Here is a 22,345-nt window from a genome sequence, read left to right on the forward strand (position 1 = left end):
TTTCTGGGATGGATAATCCTAGGATCCTGCTTTTCAGCTTTTCCAAAACTCGGGGACAGAAATGTCCTCAGGAGAGCAGAGCAGAGCTGTCTGTCTATCACAAAGAGTTGTGACGTTACCCTCATCCGCCTTTAGATTCTGCGTTGTATTTTTTTTTTTTTTTGAGACAGAGCGTCACTCTGTCGCCCAGGCTGGGGTGCAGTGGCGCGATCTCGGCTCACTGCAACCTCACCTCCCAGGTTCCAGTGATTCTTCTGCTGCAGCCTCCTGAGAAGCTGGGACTACAAGCACAAGCTATCACGCCCTGCTAATCTTTTTGTATTTTTAGTAGAGACGGAGTTTGACCATATTGGCCAGGCTGGTCTTGAACTCCTGACCTTGTGATTTGCCCACCTAGGTCTCCCAAAGTGAGCCACCGTGCCTGGCCTACTGAGTTGTATCCTTTATTTGCATTTTGGTTCTGGCACCAGCAGCAGCCTCTGCCTTCATTCCCTTGAAGGGAACAGTGGCCCAGCAGCTGGTGCAAGGAAAGTTTCTTGTCTTGGCATGCACTAGGCTTGTGGGGTGGAACATTTCCTAATTTTTGCTTTGGCTGGAGGTAGGCCTTTCAGTGCCTGAGCCCACCTCTGCCTAGTGAGAGCTGCTTTGTCGGGTGGAAGAACTTAATGTGCTCAGAGACTGGCCCAAAGTCTGGCGCCCTTGTTTGCGTGAACCAGCTGTCATATGATGAATAATCAGAATTGAAAAAGCTGCTTCCCTTTGTGACTTTTGCTTTGTTAAACTTTGTCAGGATCCCCGGAGGCAGGAAAACCCTTTGTTTGTGGTAGGCAGCTGCTTGTATTCCCTGGCTAGGAGGAACGGGCTCCACATATTTTTCCACCTGCTGGAAGGTTTTAGCCCAAGGTTTTTTTCACCCTCCCTGCAAGACCAGGGTATCCCTCTCCAGGCCACATATATTTCTCCATCCCCTCTTGTTTGTTTTCTCATGGAACACTGGAAATCTCTCTCTCTTTCCCTTCCTTCCCTCTTCTTCTTCTTTCCTTTCTTCATTCCTTCTTTTTTCTCCCTCCCTTTCTTTTTCTCTGTCCTTTCCGTCCAGTCTCCTTCCTCTCACTCTCCGGGTCTAAGATTTGAGTGTTAGGAGAATAATATTTCAAAGTTGGTTGCTTTCATGTGTTTTAACTACCAATTTTATTTCTCTCTGAACAGGTGGTGCTAGAAAAGCCAAATGGCTTGAGTCAGAGTCCCCCGGCCCCGTACAGCAGCTCACCTGAGGTAGGTAACAGAGGACACCTCGGTGCTCTGCTTAGCTGGGGCGGCATCGCCTCCTCCCATCCCTTTGTTTATTGCTTTTTCTCTCTCATTAAATACAAGAGTAGTAGCTGAGATAAAAATTCAAACAACAGAGAAATATAAAGAGTGGAAATTCTCCTCCCCACTCTCACTCCTTGTTAACAGATTGAAGTGGGTGGATCTTTCTAGGGCAGTGCTTCTCAGCCTCAGCTGCTCACTGGAATGGCCTTGCAAGCTTTAAAAGATGTGATGCCTGGGGCCTGTCCCTAGAGCTTGTCATTTCATTGTTCTGATCAGCGGCCTGGGCATTAGGACATTAAAGAGCTCTTCAGGTGATACTAATGTTTACCCACAGTGGAGTGCCAGTATTCTAGAGTATTTTTATGTACATAGACAACCATATTTAAATATCATGTATACGTTATATGTACACCATATGTACATGATAAATATATGTATATAACATACATGTGCTTTTCTTAACTATAAGATCATGGTAAATTCATTATTCTTTGCTTGCTTTGTTTTTTTAAATTGAAGAGTATATTGTAACTTTCTTTCCATGTCGGTACATATAGATCTACCTCATTCTTTTGAATAACTGCATAGTATTTCCTTCCATGACTGTACTTGACTGATGGACTGATTGACAGAGTCTCACTCTGTCGCCCAGGCTGGAGTGCAGTGGCGATCATGGCTCACTGCAGCCTCGACCCTGGGGTTCACGCAGTCCTCCCACCTCAGTAGCTGGGACTAGAGGGCATGCACCACTATGCCTGGGTAATTTTTGTAGAGATGGGGTTGCCCAGGCTGGTCTTGAATCTTGGGCTCAAGTGATCTTCTTGCCTTGGCCTCCCACAGAGCTGGGATTACAGGCATGAGCCACTGTGCCCAGCCTATTTTTAAATTTTTATTATTTTTTGAGACAGGGTCTCCCCATGTCATCTTAGCTGGAGTGCAGTGGTGCAATCATGGCTCATTATAGCCTCGACCTCTTGGCAGGCAGTCCTCCTGCCTCAGCCTCCTGAGTAGCTGGGACTATAGACATGTGCCACCACACCTGGCTAATTTTGTATTTTTTGTAAAGACAGGGTCTCACCGTGTTTCCCAGGCTCATCTCAAACTCCTGAGCTTAAGTGATCTGCCCACCTTGGCCTCCCAAAGTTTTGGGATTACAGGCATGAGCTACTGCGCCTGGCCTCCATGACTGTACTTTATGTTTTATTGTTTGATTGGAGTCTCACTCTGTCGCCCAGGATGGAGTGCAGTGGTGTGATCTTGGCTCACTGTAACCCGCCGCCTCCTGGATTTAAGTGATTCTCTTGCCTCAGCCTCCTAAGTAGCTGGGACTACAGGCATGAGCCTTCATGCCTGGCTAATGTTTGTATTTTTAGTAGAGATGGGGTTTCACCATGGTCAGGCTGGTCTCAAACTCCTGACCTCAGGTGATCCACCCACCTTGGTCTCCCAAAGTGTTAAGATTACAGGCATGAGCCACTGCGCCAGGCCACCATGACTGTACTTAAAAAAAAGCTTGTTGTTATTTTTTTTGTGATCATATACAAAACATGCATATTGTAGAAAATTTGGAAAATTGAGAAACACAGAAAAGTGAAAGAAGAAACAAATGTCACTTGTAATCTACTCAGATAAAAACCACAGTGAAATTGTCTTTCCCTGAATGCAAATATATATTGACAATATTCATATTGTACAATATGTAACCTTCCTTTATAATTTTTTGTTTCTTTAGTTGGGTATGTTTTTGCATTGGGTGTTTTTGGTCCTCAAGTATAGGTTGAATCAGATCCACCCGTTAGTTCAGGGGTCCTGTCAAGGCCTCTCACTGGTTTTAGTTTTTTGGTTTTTTTTTTTTTTTTTTTTTGCCTCTCCACCTCCTGCAAGAGGCATTCACTCTGGTGAATTCAATATATGGCTTTAAATATGCCTGTAAAGTGTTTTCAATATATATGATGCACTTGTGCTATATCTTCTTTTCTCTTTGTTCTTTTTATTCCCTGGTACCACATTTTTAGGATCTATCTACATTGCTGTATCAAAATCTAGTTCATTGCTTCTGCCTCCTACATGTAGTTTTTTAACCTAGTTTTTTTGCTTCATATTATATCATATGATGAAATAATATTTTCATGAACGTTTTCCGTGTCATTAAACAATCTTATGAGGACACTCTTTGAAATAAGTGCATAATAGTTGTGTTTCAGGAGCCTTTGAAAACATTTTCACCCGGCCATTGGTTCAGGTGAGGATTTAGGGAAATTGGATAACTTTTGACACCTAGATTTGGAATGCTGTGATTCTAACCACTTGCTTCAGATGTGCAGTTTGGACTTTCTCCTTCCTTTGAATCACCGTATTTGGCAAATACGTTGTTGGCAACAAATTACAATAATACCTGGTAATATCTGTTTGGCCTCTTTCTTCGCACAAGCTCAAAGCTGTACCGGATGTTATCTTACCTAGTTTTGAGGCAGCCTGTAAGGCAGGGTGTGGAAGGGAGTGTACTCACTGCTTCACAGATAAAGAAATGAAGGCCCACAGGACCCGAGGATAATGCAGAAACTGGGACCCTATCTCCCTCCTCCCAGCCGAGAACTCTGAGCTCCGGTTTGAAGGCATTGCTGCTTCCCGCTGTGCAAGACGGGGAGAGATTTTTCTCAGACTCACAGGGAGCTTGTAATGAAGTGTCTGGTGCCTGTGCAGCAGAGATGGGGGCGAGACCCTACATGTCTGTTCATCCCTAACCACCGGCCCACAATTGGGTGTGTCTGGGAGAGACTGAGCAGTTACCTCCATGAGACACCTTTTTCTACATTAATCAGATTCCTGGACTCATTGCATGCTTTTGCCCTAAATCTGGCCATCCGTCAGTAACCCTTTGTATGCTGCTCTCAGTGCCAGAAGCTGAGAATGGTAAAGGCTGTGCTTTTAGACCACTTCCTTTGTGATGGATGTGACACAGTCCCTGTCCTGTGGGAACTGTAGTCCAAAGGGGAACATGGTCTCTGCTCTCAGAGAGCTCTAGGCAGATAGAGGGAAGCAGGACACATACCTATAAATGGCATGCACATACTCGCCAAGAAATCGATTGGTAGATACATACATGAAATATTACTGAGCACGTCCTAAAATAATTGGGTGTTTGAGGCTTTTGTTTTTGTTTGAGACGGAGTTTCGCTCTTGTTACCCAGGCTGGAGTGCAATGGCGCAATCTTGGCTCACCACAACCTCCGCCTCCTGGGTTCAGGCAATTCTCCTGCTTCAGTCTCCTGAATAGCTGGGATTACAGGCACGCACCACCATGCCCAGCTAATTTTTTGTATTTTTAGTAGAGATGGGGTTTCAACCATGTTGACCAGGATGGTCTCGATCTCTCGATCCACCCACCTCTGCCTCCCAAAACGCTGGGATTACAGGCGTGAGCCACCACGCCTGGCCTGTTTTTGTTTTTTTTTAGACGGAGTTTTTGTTGTTGACGCCCAGACTGGAGTGCAGTGGCGTGATCTTGGCTCACTGCAACCTCCACTTCCTGGGTTCAAGCGATTCTCCTGCCTCAGCCTCCTGAGTAGCTGGGAATACAGGCATGTGCCACTGCACCTGGCTGATTTTTTGTATTTTTAGTGGAAACAGGGTTTCCCCATGTTGGTCAGGCTGGTCTTGAACTCCTGACCTCAGGAGATCCACCCGCCTCAGCCTCCCAAAGTGCTGGGATTACAGGCATGAGCCACCACACCCAGCCAGTTCCTTAGGGTATGAAGGGATCATGTGTCATTGAGTAACTCAGAATTTTTGGTTGCCTAAGGTAACTCTCCCCTCCTGTGATGATAAGTTTTTTGTGAGGGTGGTCTGAATGAGATGATCCAACCCAGTGTGTGGCTGGGAGGGGACCTTTTCTTACCAAGTCAGAAACTTGATGGCTTCCCTTTCCCATCCTTGCTCTGGCTGTAGGTGGACATCTGTATAAACGAGGATGTTGAGAGCTTGAGGAAGACTGTGAAGGACTTGCTGGCCAAACTTCAGGAGGCCGAGCGGCAGCACCAGTCAGACCGTGTGGCTTTCGAGGTGAGATTTGGGATTCAGGGAGAAAGTGCCCTAAAGGGTGGGCTACTGAACGCAGGTGCCAGTGCTGTCTCAGCTTAGACTTCCTGTCTCTGGCTGAGTGCCACAAACTGGAAAGGCACAGCTGTGAAGCCTGGAGCACTGGTCTGCTTTTCCCTCTCCTAGACAGTTGTACTATTTACTGTCCAAGGCTGGCCCACAGTTCAAAGGTCAGCTCGGGATTCCCTGCTCTGATGAATTTGAGGGTGGTGCCCATCTGGGGCAGCAGGTAATTCAGAAGTCATTTCCGTCTGTGCTGTGGTAAGAATCCCTGGCTCTAAGGCTCCATGCAGGCAAGGACTACTGTTGGCATGTCACCCCCGAGTCCCCAGTGTCTAGCACAATACCTGGTATTAGATGGGTGCTTCATAAACGTGGACTGGATGAGTGACTAAGTCTGTGTTGTTGTAGAAAGAACTGCACTTATAGAGTCAGAGGATTTGGGCCCTAGATGCAGCTTTAAACTATGCAGAGTTTCGTGGTCTAGAATGAGTATCTTAAGTTTTCTCTCTCTTTGGAGACAGGGTCCCACTCTGTTGCCAGGTTTGAGTGCAGTGGCACGATCTTGGCCCACTGCAACCTCCACCTCCCCGACTCAAGCCATCTCCCACCTCAGCCTCCTGAGTAGCTGGGACAACAGGTGCACACCACCACGCCTGGCTACTTTTTGTATTTTTTGTAGAGACAGGGTCTTGCCATGTCACCCAGGCTGGTCTCAAACTCTTAGGCTCAAGTAGTCTGCGTACCTTGGCCTCCCAAAGTGCAGGGATTACAGGCATGAGCCATCACACGAGGCCCGTGGGCAGTTTTCTAACTGCTCTGTGTGAGGTTAACCATCTGTTACCTGCTTTTGTTTTTCCACAGTAAAGTATCCTTTGTGTCGTGAATATGTTATGCTAGGGTTATATCCTGCCTAGGCATGCTGGGAGCTGGTAGAAAGAAAGGCCAGCCAGAACTCTTCTTTTTCATGGAACTGAGAAGGAGAATTTCTGAGAGGAGGGCTGGGGGTGAAGAAGGAGGGCACCGAGGATGATAAACTGCTTTTGTGTTAGCCGAGGTCTTATTTGAACAAGCAGTTCTGAGTATCTGTTTCAACTTTTGGAAAAAGGGTGAATGAAATGCACTTTACAAGTTTGTTGTGTAGATCCAGTGAGGTGATATATGTGAGGGCACTTTATTATTTGGAAGGGTTTTAGCAATATAAAATAGTCTATATTTTTCTTTCTTTCTTTTCTTTTTTTTTTTTTGAGATGGAGTCTCACTCTGTCGCCCAGGCTGGAGTGCAGTGGTGTGATCTCGGCTCACTGCAACCTCTGCTGCCCGGATTCAAGCAATTTTCCTGCTTCAGCCTGCTGAGTAGCTTGGATTATAGGCGCCTGCTACTGTGCCTGGCTAATTTTTTTGTATTTTTAGTAGAGACGGGGTTTCACCATCTTAGCCAGGCTGGTCTTGAACTTGTGATCCACCCGCCTGGGCCTCCCAAAGTGCTAGGATTACAGGCATAAGCCACCGCGCCTGGCCTAAAATCATCTACATTTTTCTTAGCAATCAGTTTAATAAGCAGAGTTTCCTATTGTAAATAGCTTGGACTTAGGGTAATATTAAAAGTAGTTTGTCGTCTCAGAACAAAGTAGCTGTGTGGTGAGGGGTGTGTTGCATCTATTTCAGATTCTACAGTTTGTATAATTTCGTTGGTGATGTATCAGTTGGTAACCAGCTATTTCCTACCTTTTCCGAGCAAAACAGGAGGAAGGAAGGTTGAGGCTGTCGTACTGACCAGGTTGTGAATTTTGGAAAGAAATTCCTGCATTGAGAGGCATTTTGAAGTTGTGGAAATGATAGAAATACTTACTGGGTTTAATCACGCATGGAGGAGTCTGCTACTCTGGATCTCAAAAGTGCCACGACCGCTGTAGCCGCTGCCCAGAGGTTAGAAGAGGTTCTGTTTCGTAACCGCATAGTACACAGCACCTCCTGCGATGGGAGATGCTTCCTGCTGGGCACTGTGGCTCACGCCTGTAATCGCTCAGGAGGCCAAGGCAGGAGGATCCTTGAGCCCAGGAGTTTGAGACCGGCTTAACCAACATAGACCTTGTCTCTACAAAAGTAAGAAAATTAGCCCGGTGTGGCGGAGCATGCCTGTGGTTCCAGCCACTTGGAAGGCTGACGTGGGAGGATCTTTGGAGCCCAGGAGGTGGAGGCTGCAGTGAGCTATGATGGTGCCATGCACTCTAGCCTGGGTAACAGACTGAGACCTTGTCTCAAAATAATAAATAGGATACATAAATAATTTTTTTTTTTTTTTTTTAAAAAGGAGGTGTTCCTCAGCTCATTCCTACTGGTGGGCCAAGTTGGCACACCTTTTTTTTTTTTTTGAGACAGAATTTTGCTCTTGTCACCCAGGCTGGAGTGCAATGATGTGATCTGGGCTCACTGCAACCTCCACCTCCCAGGTTCAAGCGATTCTCCTGCCTCAGCCTTCTGAGGTAGCTGGGATTACACATGCCTGCCACCATGCTCAGCTATTTGTGTGTGTGTGTGTGTGTGTGTGTGTGTGTGTGTGTGTGTATATTTTTAGTTGAGATGGGGTTTCACCCTGTTGGCCAGGCTAGTCTTGAACTCCTGACCTCAGGTGATCCACCCACCTTGGACTCCCAAAGTGCTGGGATTACAGGCGTGAGCCACCTCGCCCGGCCACCTTTTTATAATTAAGAGGCTACTTTGAGGGCAGGGTTGGCTGGAGCCACAGAGACAAATATGGAAGGGGAGTCTGTATTTTTTTTAACCTTTTGCTCCAACAGTGGGGTGCAAGAACTGACCCATGGGCTTGTTAACACAGTGCTCTGAGCTCACATCGACTTGGGTGTAGTGTTTATGTACAGAAATGAAAGGCCTTATTTTTAAGTTCCTGCCTATGGGGATGGGCTCTTTCAGGTTAATACAGGTCATTTGAGGGCTTGTCTCAGTTTCTCCTAGTGAATTGGACTCCCTGATGTACTTTTCTGAACCTAGGGGTAGGAAGGGCAAGATGACCAATTACCATGAAAACAACTTGCCATTAAGCATGGGTTTCCTGTTCTACTGGCTGCTTGCTGTCAAGAAGGATTTGCAGTGAGAGTGAGTTTGCTCTGGACGGAGCTGGTGTGTAGCATGGACACGTCCCATTACACATCAATCACCCTGTGCTGTGCTTTCTCCTCCCCAGTTCTGACCTTGGGAGGGGCTGGACAAACTGGCTGCTGGTGTTCTGTTTTCCCAGGCTGGCTGGCTAGGCTTTCCAGAAGTTACCTGGATTCTTTTTTAATAAGTGATGAGCAGTCAGTGTGAGGTACCTGGGAAGCGTTGAAATGGATGGTGAAGTATCTGGGTCCTAGCACTGGCTGTCATTCACTAGCTGGGTAACCTTGAATAGGTCAGTTGGCCTTTGCTTGTTAAGGGAGAGGGTTTGATTAGATGCATGTCAGTTCCGCTCCTGATTTCATCGAGTAGTTACTGTATACAAGGTGCTGTGGGAGCTCAGGTCTGTGCCATCAGGATGCTGACAGCCTGCTTCAGGTGCATGCGGTGGCTGGGCAAAGTCTGTTCAGTGCCATGGGAGGGAAGGCCGTGTGTCCCTCGTGTGTCCTCTCCCTGGGCACAAAAAGGAAGGGCTCCTCCCCCAGGCTTGGAAGGCTCCCTGGAAGACGGGGCATCCAAGTGAGACCTGAAGGATGAGTGGGAGTTGGAAAGATGCAAGTGGGAGGAAAGGAGGCGAGTTCTTTGTGTTCTCATTCTGATGCTCTGCTTCTGTTCTCTCCAAATGGTTTCTCATCTCCGATAAAAGACAAGTTCTTCCTGATGTTTTAGTAGCCCTTCCAGTTGCCATTTTGGCTGTTGTGTGTGGGCTCTGAAGTATTGCTAGAAGTGAGAGTGAGGAGGCGTGGAGGAGACAGAGGGAAGGACCTGGAGGTATCCTCCCCGGGATTATTTGCTTTTGAATTCATAGAAAGCCACAACATTGGGTTAAGCTTGGGTGATGGCAGAGGGTTCATGGGGATGATGAAGGAGTCACGTACCTGAAAAGTGGTGCTTGTGGGTTCCAGGTGTCACTTTAAAGTGGACCTCAATCAACTGTGAGCCAGTTAACCCTGGGCATAGACTCACTCTGCTGGAGTACTGAGGTGGTCCTGCACAGCAAAGGGAAGGCGGTGCTATGGCCATCTGAGTCACCACCTTTATCCCGTCACAGCTCCGGAGCCACCCAGGTTCCTGGGTTCTTTTCTAAGGTTTTTTTCCCCCCATATTTGCTCTTTCTTTCCACACCATTTAACATATTCCTGCCCCGTGTTTTAGGTCACACTCAGCCAATACCAGAGAGAAGCAGAACAGAGTAACGCGGCCCTTCAGAGAGAGGAGAACAGAGTGGAGCAGAAAGAGGCAGAAGTCGGAGAGCTGCAGAGGCGTGTGTTAGGGATGGAGACGGTAATCGGGGATCCTGAGCTGCAGAGGCACGTGTTAGGGATGGAGACGGTCATCTGGGATCCTGAGCTGCAGAGGCATGTGTTAGGGATGGAGACGGTCATCTGGGATCCTGAGCTGCAGAGGCGCGTGTTAGGGATGGAGACGGTAATCGGGGATCCTGAGCTGCAGAGGCATGTGTTAGGGATGGAGACGGTCATCTGGGATCCTGAGCTGCAGAGGTGCGTGTTAGGGATGGAGACGGTAATCTGGGATCCTGAGCTGCAGAGGCGTGTGTTAGGGATCAAGACGGTAATCGGGGATCCTGCTTGTCAGTGCCTGGACTCCTGGGCTGGAAGGGGGCTGCGGGTGGATTGAAACGGTTGCTGAGCCGGGCACGGTGGCTCAAGCCTGTAATCCCAGCACTTTGGGAGGCTGAGGCAGGTGGATCACGAGGTCAAGAGATCGAGACCATCCTGGTCAACATGGTGAAACCCCATCTCTACTAAAAATACAAAAAGTTAGCTGGGCATGGTGGTGCGTGCCTGTAATCCCAGCTACTCAGGAGGCTGAGGCAGGAGAATTGCCTGAACCCAGGAGGCAGAGGTTGCGGTGAGCCGAGATCGCACCATTGCACTCCAGACTGGGTAACAAGAGCGAAACTCAGTCTCAAAAAAAAAAAAACAAAAGAAAGAAACGGTTGCTGAGACGCTTCTCTTCGGAGCATCTCCGGAGTAGCACACTTGGCAGCTTCCTTTGGCAAATCCCTTGGAATACCTTTTAGCCTTCAAGGAATTAGCCTCCCCCTAGCCAGAGCTGAGCCCATTTCTGCATTAGGCAGATTCCTGCACAGATGCCCCTTTTGAAGACCTGGTTTCCCAGGGACTGGCAGCCATAGCTGGCGAGTGGGCCTGCATGACACAGGGCTGGGTTCTGCCTCCGGGCATCTGGGTGAGGCTGAGTGAGAGTGGGAAGGGTTCTCCCCGACAAGGGAGGGCGCCCCATCAAACCAGCTCATCTTGCTGCTCTTTGGCAGCCGTCCAGGCCCAGCAGGGGCTAAGTCCAGCCTGGCGCCCATCTCACCCCAGACACGCAAACTCTTGCCATCTTCTCATCCTAGATTTTCTTTTGTGGCCCACGCAGGAGCATCAGGCCTTACTGGCGAAAGTCAGGGAAGGGGAGATGGCCCTAGAGGAACTTCGGAGCAACAATGCTGACGGCCAAGCAGAACGAGAAAAGTAAGGGCTCAGCTCTTGTTCACTGTGAAGTTGGGTTGCAGTGGAGGGAGGGCAGGCCGTGCAGCCTGTAGCTCCTGTGGTGGCTGGGTCTGGAGAGGAAACTGGTGCTGATGTCAGATCTTCCAGCTCTGACTCACTGTGAGCTTGCTCAGGGTGGAGCCCCACCCAAGAGATACCATTTGGAAGGCCGCCATCTCCAGGCAGTTCATTTTCCATGGGGTAATAACCTAAAGAAAAGGCTTTCACAGTTTGAGAGCCAACGGCAAGTGAGAGCTGGCGGAGCCTCTGCTGTTGCTGTGCGTCATTCCACAGATTAAGGCAGTGGAAATGTTATGCCTTCGTTTCTTCTCCACCAAAACAAAAACTGACTGAACGATTTGAGGGTAAAATTGAATAATGAGTCATGCTGATGAAAAATGGAATGAGCAGCTTCATGAGGAGATACTGAACTTCCTGTTCCTTGAAGCAATTCAGATAGAAACTAAGAACCACCTGTCAGCAGGGTCCCATAGGTGATCACTGAGATTCTTTCTACCTCCAAGGTGAGATGGTTTGTGAATTCCCTCTGATCAGAGGAAATCAGAGGCCCCGGGCAACCAGCGAAGCCTACAGAGCCAGGATTGTGCCTTCTAGTTCTTCAGGAGGTTGGAAATTATGCTGTTGGCAGTTAATAAATAATACCTCAAATGGCAAATCACATTTGACATCAGCATTTTGGGTTTGATCTTCATTGTATAAGTTCGACCTTTTTTGGTTCAACAAGACATTATCCAAAGGGCATTTTAAGGAATTCCAGGTTGAACAGACGCAATCCTTGCCCTTCAGGGCCCCTCAGTCTTCTGGAAGCATTTTCTCTCCTTTAGGATAGCTTAGATTTGACCTTCCTGGCATGGAAAATACATGCATCGTATTGTAGCCGCCTTTCTGACTGGACTTCATATCAGAATTAATATCAGAATTAGTCAGCACTCCTTCCTCAGTGGGGAGGTGCACATGGGCAGAGCAAGAGAGACAAAAAGGATTAGATAATCAAAAGCCAGGACCTGGGAATGGCAGTGACAGGTGTGCCGTGTACGTGCTGATTTTCTAAATAAAAGGAGACTGAAAGTAGGACATTGGAGAGCTGAGGGTGGAAATTCAGAGCGTTTGGAGTGTAGGAAGGATATGGGGTGGCTCAGGTTGCATTGTACCCCAGGCAGCGTGCACTCGTCAGCTTCCTCAGGCAGAACTGGGGAGTGATGGATTCTTCAGGGGCCCGAACCCCAGGACACGCTTCCTAGTAGCCTGACTAAACGAAGACTGCTCCCCTACTCATAACACTTCTTACACCAAAATATGTGGGTTTTCCCTACCAAGCACTTCTCCAATTCTCAGTTGATTCCAGCTGGGCGCCCTGCACTTTAATTCAGTCTGAGACCAGCCAGAGTTAGTGCAGAACCACAGGTTAAGGGCCAGTCCTGCACGGCTGCTCCTACTTCAGATGCCATCACAAGTAGTGGGGTCTAGGGTACCTACACTTCTGACCGATTTCATTATAAATTGGGGGTTTCCATATCCTTTTTTCAGGTTTGACAATTTGCTGTGATGGGTGTGCTGTCATAGAACTCAGGGGAACATTTTACTTATTCATTTATTTGTTGGTTTATTTATTTATTTTGAGATGAAATCTCACTCTGTCACCCAGGCTGGATTGCAGTGGTGCGATCTCGGCTCACTGCAACCTCTGCCTCCCGAGTTCAGGCAATTCTCCTGCCTCAGCCTCCTGAGTAGGAGACACACTAGGACTACAGACGTGTGCCACCACGCCCAGCGAATTTTTTGTATTTTTAGTAGAAATGTGGTTTCACCATGTTGGCCAGGGTGGTCTCAAACTCCTGATCTCAAGCAATCCACCTGCCTTGGCCTCCCAAAGTGCTGGGATTACAGGTGTGAGCCACCGCGCCTGGCCTACTTTTTTTTAATTTAAAATTTTATTCATGGAGACAGGGTTTTGCCATATTGCCCAGGCTGGTCTTGAACTCTTGGGCTCAAGCAATCCTCCCACCTCTCCTTCCCAAAGTACTTGGATTATATTCGTGAGCCACTGCACCTGGCCAACATTTCACTTATTATTACTGGCTTATGATAAAGGATAATATAAAGGATTCAAATGGACAGACAGGTGAGGTATGTAGGGCAAGGCCAGCATGCGCATGCATTCACCAAGCTGGACGCTCCGAACCCCTTTGTTTAGGGTGGTTATGGAGGTTCATTACTTAGGCAATATTGATTAAATTATTGGCCATTGGTGATTAGTCTCTAGCTCCTATCTTCTGTCCCTTTCCTAGAGGTTAGGGGGAGTTGTGGGGCTGAAAGTTTCAACCCTTTAATCGGGCCTTGTTCTTTTGACTAGCCCCATCCTGAAGCTCTCCATAGGGACCCAAGCCACCAGCCATCATTAGCGTACAAAAAGACACTCATCAGTCTTGGAGATGCCAAGGCTCAGGAACCAGGGACTGTGCCCAAATAGTATAACAAAACATGCTTCTGTCACCCCTCTACTCAGGAAATTACAAAGGTTTTAGGAGCTCTATGTCAGGAACCGGGACAGAGACCCACTATATAGTTATTATTTTACACTGCCCTTCGGGGGTTCTTGGCTCAGTTTGCTTAGAAGAGGCAAAGGAAGCGACAGTGGTTTGGGAATCAGGAGACCTAGAAACAGAACTGTGTAAAAGATTTTAAGGAGCCTCAAATCCTATCTCCCTCCTGATATAAAATCCCTGCACACAGCTTGATCGTGTTGAGTATAATAATCCCAGCTCCAGCTGAGCATGGTGGCTCACACCTGTAATCCAAGCACTTTGGGAGGCCGGAGCGGGAGGATTGCTTGAATTTTTTTTTTTTTTTTTTTAAATTTTTTATTGGATTATAGGTTTTGGGGTACATGAGCAGAGCATGCAAGACAGTTGCGTAGGTACACACATGGCAGTGTGCTTTCTTTTCTTCTCCCCTTCACCCACATTTGGCTTTTCTCCCCAGGCTATCCCTCCCCACCTCCCCCTCCCACTGGATTGCTTGAATTTAAGAGTTTGAGATCCTGGCCAACATGGTGAGACCCTGTCTCTACACACACAAAATTTTTTAATTGGCCGGGTGTGGTGGCATGTGCCTATAGTCCCAGCTACATGGGAGACTGAGGTAGGAGGACTGCTTCGGCCCAGGAGGTCAAGCTGGCAGTGAGCCACATTTGCAGGACTGCACTCCAGCCTGGGCTACAGAGTAAGACCTTGTCTCAAAAAAAAAAAAAGAAAAATTCAATCCTAGCTTCTACTTGAATCTTTCCAGTAATGAGGAGTTCGTTACACGTGAGACTGTCCACTTTCTGAGAGCTTTAATGCTGAGTAGGTCTTTCCTGTGTTAAAAACGGCTTCCCTGGAACCATCTACCTGTTGCTTCTAGATTTACCCTCCAGAGTTACCCAGAATGACTGGGATCCCTTCTACCCTTTCTGAGCCTCAGTTTCCTCACTTGGACTAGGCGATCCCTGATGATGCTTCCAGTGTGATATTCTTTTTGTGTGTGTGTGAGACAAAGTCTTTGCTCTGTCACCCAGACTAGAGTGCAGTGGTGCCATCTCGGCTCACCGCAACCTCTGCCTCCTGGGTTCAAGCGATTCTCGTGCCTCAGCCTCCTGAGTAGCTGGGACTACAGGCGTGCGCCACCACGCTTGGCTAACTTTTGTATTTTCAGTAGAGACAGGGTTTTACCATGTTGGCCAGGCTGGTCTCGAACTCCTGACCTCAGTGCTTCCAATGTGATGTTCTAAGGTACCCACCACCTATTCTTGGGGATCATATCCGATGGGAACCTCCCAAGCTCAGGGCTCTCCCTGTGACTGGGTAAGTAAGTCTTCTTATTCCCTTTCTCAGCCTTCTGGTCTTTATCCCCAGGGCTGCTACCCTGGAAAAGGAAGTGGCCGGGTTGCGGGAGAAGATCCACCACTTGGATGACATGCTCAAGAGCCAGCAGCGGAAAGTCCGGCAGATGATAGAGCAGGTAAGCTGGGTTGGTTTGTGACCTGCCCTGGGGGTCACCCTAAGTCTATGCTCTTATTAGATTCCTAGGGAGCTTGACTTACATTCATGCGCTTCCTGTCAGACATTTATAGCTACCAATTACCAGGGTTTGGATTATTAGGATCTGCTTTTCTTTTTTTGAAACCGAGTTTCGCTCTTGTTACCCAGGCTGGATGGAGTGCAATGGCGTGATCTTGGCTCACCGCAACCTCCACCTCCTGGGTTCAGGCAATTCTCCTGCCTCAGCCTCCCGAGTAGCTGGGACTACAGGCGCGCACCACCGTGCCCAGCTAATTTTTGTATTTTTAGTAGAGACGGTGTTTCACCTTGTTGACCAGGATGGTCTCGATCTCTTGACCTCGTGATCCACCTGCCTCGGCCTCCCAAAGTGCTGGGATTATAGGCGTGAGCCACCGCGTCCGGCCCTAGGATCTGCTTTTCTACCATCTTTCCCCTACTGTTTTCTTTGTTTGCCATTTGGCCTCTGCTTTCCAATAGGAAAGGAAGGAAAAGGTTAGTTTCTCTTCCACTCTGTGAAGAGTGTGGGTCAATGAGTAGTTGAATCATAATAAACTCTGTTAACCTTGAGCCTCAAGACTGATTTCCTGCCTTACCCTGCCTGAGCTTGAGGGTGGCATACTTAGGATTTGTCAGTTTGCAGAACTGTTTTGAGAGCCCAATGCCCCCTAACTGGGAGGGCGGATGTGCTTCACGTCAGCTCCGTTAGCATCTGTTTTATTCACTGCTGTCTTCTGTTGTCTAGAACAGAGTCTGTCATATAGTAAGTACTTAAATAAATCACGAATGAAAAAATAATTTGTATTTTCCAGAGCTAAATGGAATGGGTTTTGAATCATTCATGATTTTGGGTTCTCAGCGTAGTATTCCCCTCATTCATTCCTCACTCCCACCCCTGGGATAATCAAGAGTTTAATATTGACTGAAATGAAGCCTTTGTAGAAAAGCTAATGAAGTCATATGGCGTTGCTGGGCTCTGCTGGCTTCCCCAGCAGCTGGGGTGAAGGCTGGTGAGTGTGTAGTCATTGCAAAATGAGCTCCAGTGTCTCCTGCACCTTTGTAGCTCCAGAATTCCAAAGCTGTGATCCAGTCAAAGGACGCCACCATCCAGGAGCTCAAGGAAAAAATCGCTTATCTGGAGGCAGAGGTGTGTGTGCTGGGCAGCCCAGCAGGGGAACGGGGCTCTTGAAGAGAAGGTAGACGTAAGGGGGACAGAGGTTACAGAGGGGTCTTTGTCATGTCTCGCTGCTGCTCTGAAGCGAACACCTGGGGTGGTTGGTTGACCTTCAGTTCAGTTGAGAAAACATTTTCTGAGAACCTTTAGGGAGCTGCTAACAATGATGAGAATGATGAGACCCTCCCCCCTCTTCCCCCTCCCACCTTCAAGGTACATATCATGGTGCAACAGGCCATGGCTGCATGGAGGCTAATTCTGACCCTCCAGGCTTTGCAGAGGATCTGGCAGTGGTGCTGGGCTTTGAAGGAGTAGGCGGCATTCATACACATGGAGTCTTTTCTGGGGCTGGATTAGCCAACGAATTGCCTTCCTAGTCCAAAAACCACTTTGCCACAGGACCCTGAAGATCACTTTGCAGCTACTCTGTGAAGATCCCTTGTAGTGGGGGAGATAAATGGGACAAAGGGTTATTTTCAGGGAGTTTGCAGTCTAAAGTCAGAGGTAAAATGTATGTTTTTAAAAAGACCAGAGAATGCTTTAGAGCATAGCCTATCAACAAAGGCAAGTGAATATTTCAACTGAGGACAAAAAATTATATATCGGGGCCAGGTGCAATGGCTCATGCCTGTAATCCCCAGCATTTAGGGAGATTGAGGCAGGAGGATTGCTTGAGGCCAGGAGTTCAAGACCCGCCTGGGCAACATAGTGAGACTTTGTGTCTGAAAAAGAAATTTTTTTTAAATTAGCCAGATGCAGTAGCATGCATCTGTAGTCCTGGTTACTTGGGAGACTTAGGGGAGAGGATCAGTTGAACCCAGGAGGTTGAGGCTGCAGTGAGCTATGTATAATCATGCCACTGCAACTCCAGCCTGGGCAACAGAGCAAGATCCTATCTCAAAAAAAAAAAAAAAAAACAACTGTATGTCGAGGATATATAGGAAACCATCACTATCAGTGTTATACACAGTTATGGAGGAACAGGTATTGGAGGATAAGCGCAGTCTGTGGTAACGAAGACGAAGCAAGAGGGTATCCAGGCGGTGGCCACATGGCGTGGGTGGGGATGACAACAGTGCACACACAGGCAGAGAGACCAGAATGCAGTAGCTGAATGTGACACCCGGAAAGCCAGAAAAAGGCCAACTCTAACCCCTAAGCTTGTGTTACAGAATTTAGAGATGCATGAACGGATGGAACACCTGATAGAAAAACAAATCAGTCACGGCAACTTCAGCACCCAGGCCCGGGCCAAGACAGAGAACTCGGGCAGGTGAGTGAGCGCACATAGACGGAACGGGCCCAGGGAGGAGGGGAGGCAGGAGGGACAAAGCTATGTGGAACCTTTAGTGCTGAGGCAAGAACAAGGCTCTTAAATCCAGCCTTCCTCCCTCTGTCTCTAAGCTGGCCCATTGTCTACCTGAACCATTTTCTAACCCAGTTAGAGTAGAACCTTAACCACAAGCCTAAGGAGGTCCGTGAATGTATGGACACCCTGAAATGGCAAAATTTATTTATAATGTTTGCCTATTTCTAGGGAGAGGGTATTTTGCCTCTAAGAGATTCAGAAAAGGACCTGTGAACTTGGCAAAATCAAAAATCACAGCCATATCCACTTCTCAGTGGTTTAACTGCCCCTCTCGTTTCATCACCCTGGCTACAAGGCACATGTATCATGTCCCAAACCTTCTCTTAGATGTCACTGATAATTTCTGTTTCACAGCACTTAGAACCCAAGTGATCAGCCGCCACCGTAGTGTAAGATTGCAGAGGCAAATGTGGAGTGGAGGCTCTGTGAAGGGTGAGCCACGACACAGCTGTTCCCAGCACAACTCACTGTGTCCAACCTTCTTTTCAGCATTAGGATATCCAAGCCCCCCAGCCCAAAGCCCATGCCTCTCATCCGAGTGGTGGAAACCTGAGCTGCTTGCCTGGAGATGGATGCTGCTGTTGCTGCTGCCTCTGCCTCCGGAGAAGCCCCTGTTGGCTGTTAGCACTGACTTTGACTTCCTGACTGTCTCCTGGCTGCACCCAGGACCTAGGGCTTCTGTGTCTCACCATTCCCGAGTTCCTTGCCACCATATGCTGGGCAGATGGAGCACGAGCACTTCTTCAAGGCACTGCAGCCCTTTGGAAGACATTGTCCTGTGAGCAGGAGCCAAGGCACTATCTGTATTCCTATAGCGACTATTTTTCCTCTGTAGAGAGCCTCCCTTCTGTTGTAGACTGGACTCTGGCTGCCCCAGAAGCCAGGCCTTCTTCTGGTTGGGAAAGGTGACAAGATTTGCCTCAGCCCTAAAAGCTGGAGACACAGATGTCCAGAGTGATTGGAGAATGTCCTGGGGGAATGAAGTTCCTTCCACAAACACAGCTCAGTTCTTAGCAACAAACTGTTTGTTTTTCTACTTGCTCCACCTGCAGCCTACGCTGACCTGGCCTCCTGCAGACAGATAGTGGGGCTACCTGGTGAGGCCTGGACAGAGCCAGTGAACCTAAGCTTTGGGTGGCCTTGTGTTTCTGGGGATTAGCTTTTTGCAGAAAGATTCTCCAGGACTACAGGCAGTTATGTGTGACTTCTCTCTGCTGCGAAAAGGGATTTTCCCTAAGGACCTACCACAAGGCACACCTCGGTCTTCTTGGCGCAGAGCCTAAAAACTGTTTTCACTGGATTCCACCAGTCCCAGCAAAACCATCATTGTATGTATCGTGCTAAGTTATTGGTGGATTGCTTACATCTCATGACAGATATAATACCAAAGTTCTGTAGCCTTCTCTTGCAGTGTTTGGATTTGCTTGGAACTGTTCCCATTAGGGTTGTTAATGCCAGTGACACTATTATAAATCTTTCTCTCCTTCCTCCGCCTGTTTCTTCTCCCTTTCTCCTTCTAACTTGATCTGCAGCTCAGGAAGGTAAGTATACTTCCCCGAGGCTTTGGGGTCAGAGTGTATGTTGTTTGGAGAAAGAGGCCAATCAGGACTCTTGTGGGGCCCAGATGAGTTCTTCACTAGCCCTTCTGAACCCCTTGCTCCGTAGTCGGTCTTTTATCCTGGATCTGAATGACCCTACAGTCACCATGTTTGTTTGCTTGTTTTTTCTTTTGAGACGGAGTCTGTCCCTGTCACCCAGGCTGGAGTGCAGTGGTATGATCTCAGCTCACTGCAACCTCCACCTCCCGGATTCAAGCAATTCTCCTGCCTCAGCCTCCCTAGTAGCTGGTATTACAGGCGCATGCCACCATGCCTGGCTAACTTTTGTATTTTTAGTGGAGATGGGGGTTTTACCATGTTGGCCAGGCTGGTTTCGAACTCCTGACCTCAGGTGATCTGCCCACCTTGGCCTCCCAAAGTGCTGGAATTACAGGCATGATCCACTGCGCCTGACCCATCGTGTTTTTCTTTAGGGCTCTTCCTACCGCCTTGAGAAGTAGATAAGCATCCGAGTATGGTATTATAGGAATCAGAAAAATTCAAAACAAATGTGGATTAAGTGTTTGGGCTCCACGTGGCTCACAACAAGAAGCCTTAAGTCTGTGTTTCTGTGTCTCCGGACTGGGCTCACATTCTGGCTTTGTCCTAACAGTGCTCTGGGACCTCAGGCAGTTCCTCATTTATAACATGAGGGGGTCGGAGCAGGTGATCTCCATGTTTCTTCCCCTTCTGTTACGTTTGCCTGTGGCATATTCTTTGTATGGTGAGTTTAATAAATTATGTTAATGTGTCTCTTTGACCTCCCGGTCTGGTTTGCTTTCACTTTTCAGGGAGGATGAAAGAACAAAATTGTAGTGTCTCTTGAAGATGGGCACCCTGTTAGCCACATGTGGGAGTTGTGGTCCAGACATCCCAAATGCCAGGATAGGAGGACTCTGCGGCATTTATAGAGTATTAGAAGCAGCCCAGCTCCACAGTCCGAATCGTGAATGTTGGAGGCAGCCCCTAACTTTAGCTTTGACCCTCTCTGGAGCGGCGGCCTCTGTAGGGTCCCTAAGTTCCGCCACATTGTATCTCATTTGGAAAAGAGAAAGAGGTAGAGTCCTGTGGTTACAGAGGTAGACCAGCGGCACTCATCTGCTGAGCTAGACGAGTTAACCGCATGTCCTCCGCAGAAACAGAAAGCACTCTGGAAATGCTGACCACGGCTCTTCAGGGGGGTTCGTTTCTGGCGGTCTCTGGGCATCATTCAATTAGTCCCATGATTTTTTTTTCCTTTCTGCCAAGAAGGCAGTTGACTGCGGGGCCAAATGGGGACATAGATGAATTTACGCGAATATTCTCCGGGCCAAAGAAACCAGAAACAACACCCCTTCATCCCTGGCTTGTTTCCTTTCTAGCTCCCGTTCTCGCCTTCAGTTGAAAGAGTGTACGTTTTTCTCCTTTCTTCCCCCTTCTGCTTCTCAGCCAGTTCACACTGCAGGTTTCGGATGCACTGGAAACCTCTTTCCTTTCCAGACCCTAATTTGTCTTCTGACACCCGTGGCTGTCTTCTGTCTGGCAGTCTTGTTTGGCATGGGTACATCTAGACTGTACTTGCTCTCAGAATATTAACAGGGTGGAAGCAGGGCGAGGTTGACCAAGGTGCCAGGAAGACTCACAGGGTTGGAGGAATACCGCAGTGAGTGTGCCGCTGTACGCCAAAGGGAGGCTTCCCGCCAGGCCTGAGCTCAGTGGGAGGAACTGGGATTTGAGTTGCAGATAATGGAGTGGTCTGGAGGCATTCCAGGGACTTGATCCAGGGGTCTAAGAGAGTCCTTGGACAGAAATGTGCCTGTGGTGCATATTTCCTGGACTTTAGTTACGCTACTGTCAAACAGAGTAGGGGCATGCCATAGGGAAGAAGGGGGGTCATCAGGGAAAGATAGTTTGTATCTTGGCGATCTTGTCGATTAGAGATGGGGAATGGGGGACCCGCAGAGAAGGAGATAGCGCTCAGGGCCTGAGAAAGGGTGTGGTGAGTACAGCACTTCTGGCTTCAATGGCTTGTTTATTGCCTTTGCTTTGTCATTTTTAAGCCAACTCCTCTGTGCTGCCTTAATATTTTGTGGAGGGAGGATAGAGTCTGATTCCCTGGGACCTCTGCCATGAAAGGCCTGTTTCTTTGAGCTGGGTGTTGAGAGCTGCTCAGACATGCAGCCGGCATCGACAGCCTCCTGTAAACCTGGAGCGTCAGCCCGACGTGGGAGAAGCAGCAGGAGCACCCTGCCCCCTGAGCAACCGCCCATGTCTTCCCCATCTTCGTCTGTCCCTTCCCCTGAACAGAGAAAAAGCCTGGCAGTGACACAGCATCTCAACCAAACAGTGCATGGGAACTTTATCAAACATAAGTTTCGAAGGCCAAGAATTGATTGGCCCATTTTCATCTCTGTTTAAAAGTACCTTTTGCTATGAAATGTCCCACTAGGAAGTGTTTCCACTTTGGAAAGGTGCTGTGACACAACATGAGTTAAAGCAACTTAATTTGGCTGGGGGCGCGGTGGCTCATGTCTGCCATCCCAGCACTTCGGGATGCCAAGGCGGGTTGCTCACTTGAGGCCAGGAGTTTGAAACCAGTCTGGCCAACATTGCGAAACCCCATCTCTACTAAAAAATACAAAAAATCAGCCGGGCATGGTAGCTGGCCCCTGTAACCAGCTACTCAGGAGGCTGAGGCAGGAGAATTGCTTGAACCCCGGAGGCGGAGGTTGCAGTGAGCCAAGATTGTGCCATTGCACTCCAGCCTGGCGACAGAGCGAGACTCCATCTAAAAAAAAAAGCAACTTAATTTGACTAAGGAGAGTAATAACCTTTGGGTTGGAAAAGCAAGCAGCTTTCCGTCTTTAACCAGCTCTTCGGTGTGTGTTGCTGTTTTCTGCGGGGGCCTCTCGTGATCCCCTGGGCTTCCTCACTCCTTAGTGCCAAGCATCACTGAGCTTGCGCCAGACCTCCTTCAAGCTGTGACCCAAGCACTGCAGAGAACCAGGGGTCTAAGAGAGTCCTCAGACAGAAATGCTCCAAAAAGTTAGCCTAGGGCTTCT

The 22,345-nt window shown here is 48.3% G+C and overlaps 1 protein-coding gene across 20 annotated transcripts in view; it reads left to right on the plus strand.

The window, feature by feature from the left end:
* TUFT1 (tuftelin 1) overlaps positions 1–20,064 on the plus strand; it is a 44,575-nt gene extending 24,511 nt beyond the window's left edge. For 7 of the 20 annotated variants that reach the window (XM_078355665.1, XM_035280349.2, XM_035280353.3 and 4 more), the window contains 8 exons: positions 1,210–1,275; positions 5,263–5,376; positions 9,745–10,113; positions 10,993–11,087; positions 15,020–15,125; positions 16,227–16,310; positions 17,510–17,610; positions 18,196–20,064. In XM_078355665.1, the coding sequence (XP_078211791.1) occupies positions 1,210–1,275; positions 5,263–5,376; positions 9,745–10,113; positions 10,993–11,087; positions 15,020–15,125; positions 16,227–16,310; positions 17,510–17,610; positions 18,196–18,259 (999 nt within the window). In that variant the 3' untranslated portion in view covers positions 18,260–20,064. The remainder of the gene's footprint in view (positions 1–1,209; positions 1,276–5,262; positions 5,377–9,744; positions 10,114–10,992; positions 11,088–15,019; positions 15,126–16,226; positions 16,311–17,509; positions 17,611–18,195) is intronic. The other 13 variants (XM_078355671.1, XM_002759921.6, XM_078355669.1 and 10 more) reach the window with 4 other exon arrangements.
* The last annotated feature ends 2,281 nt before the right edge of the window (positions 20,065–22,345 follow it).

This window comes from Callithrix jacchus, chromosome 18, assembly GCF_049354715.1.
Source record: "Callithrix jacchus isolate 240 chromosome 18, calJac240_pri, whole genome shotgun sequence".
Taxonomy (NCBI): Eukaryota; Metazoa; Chordata; class Mammalia; order Primates; family Cebidae; genus Callithrix; species Callithrix jacchus.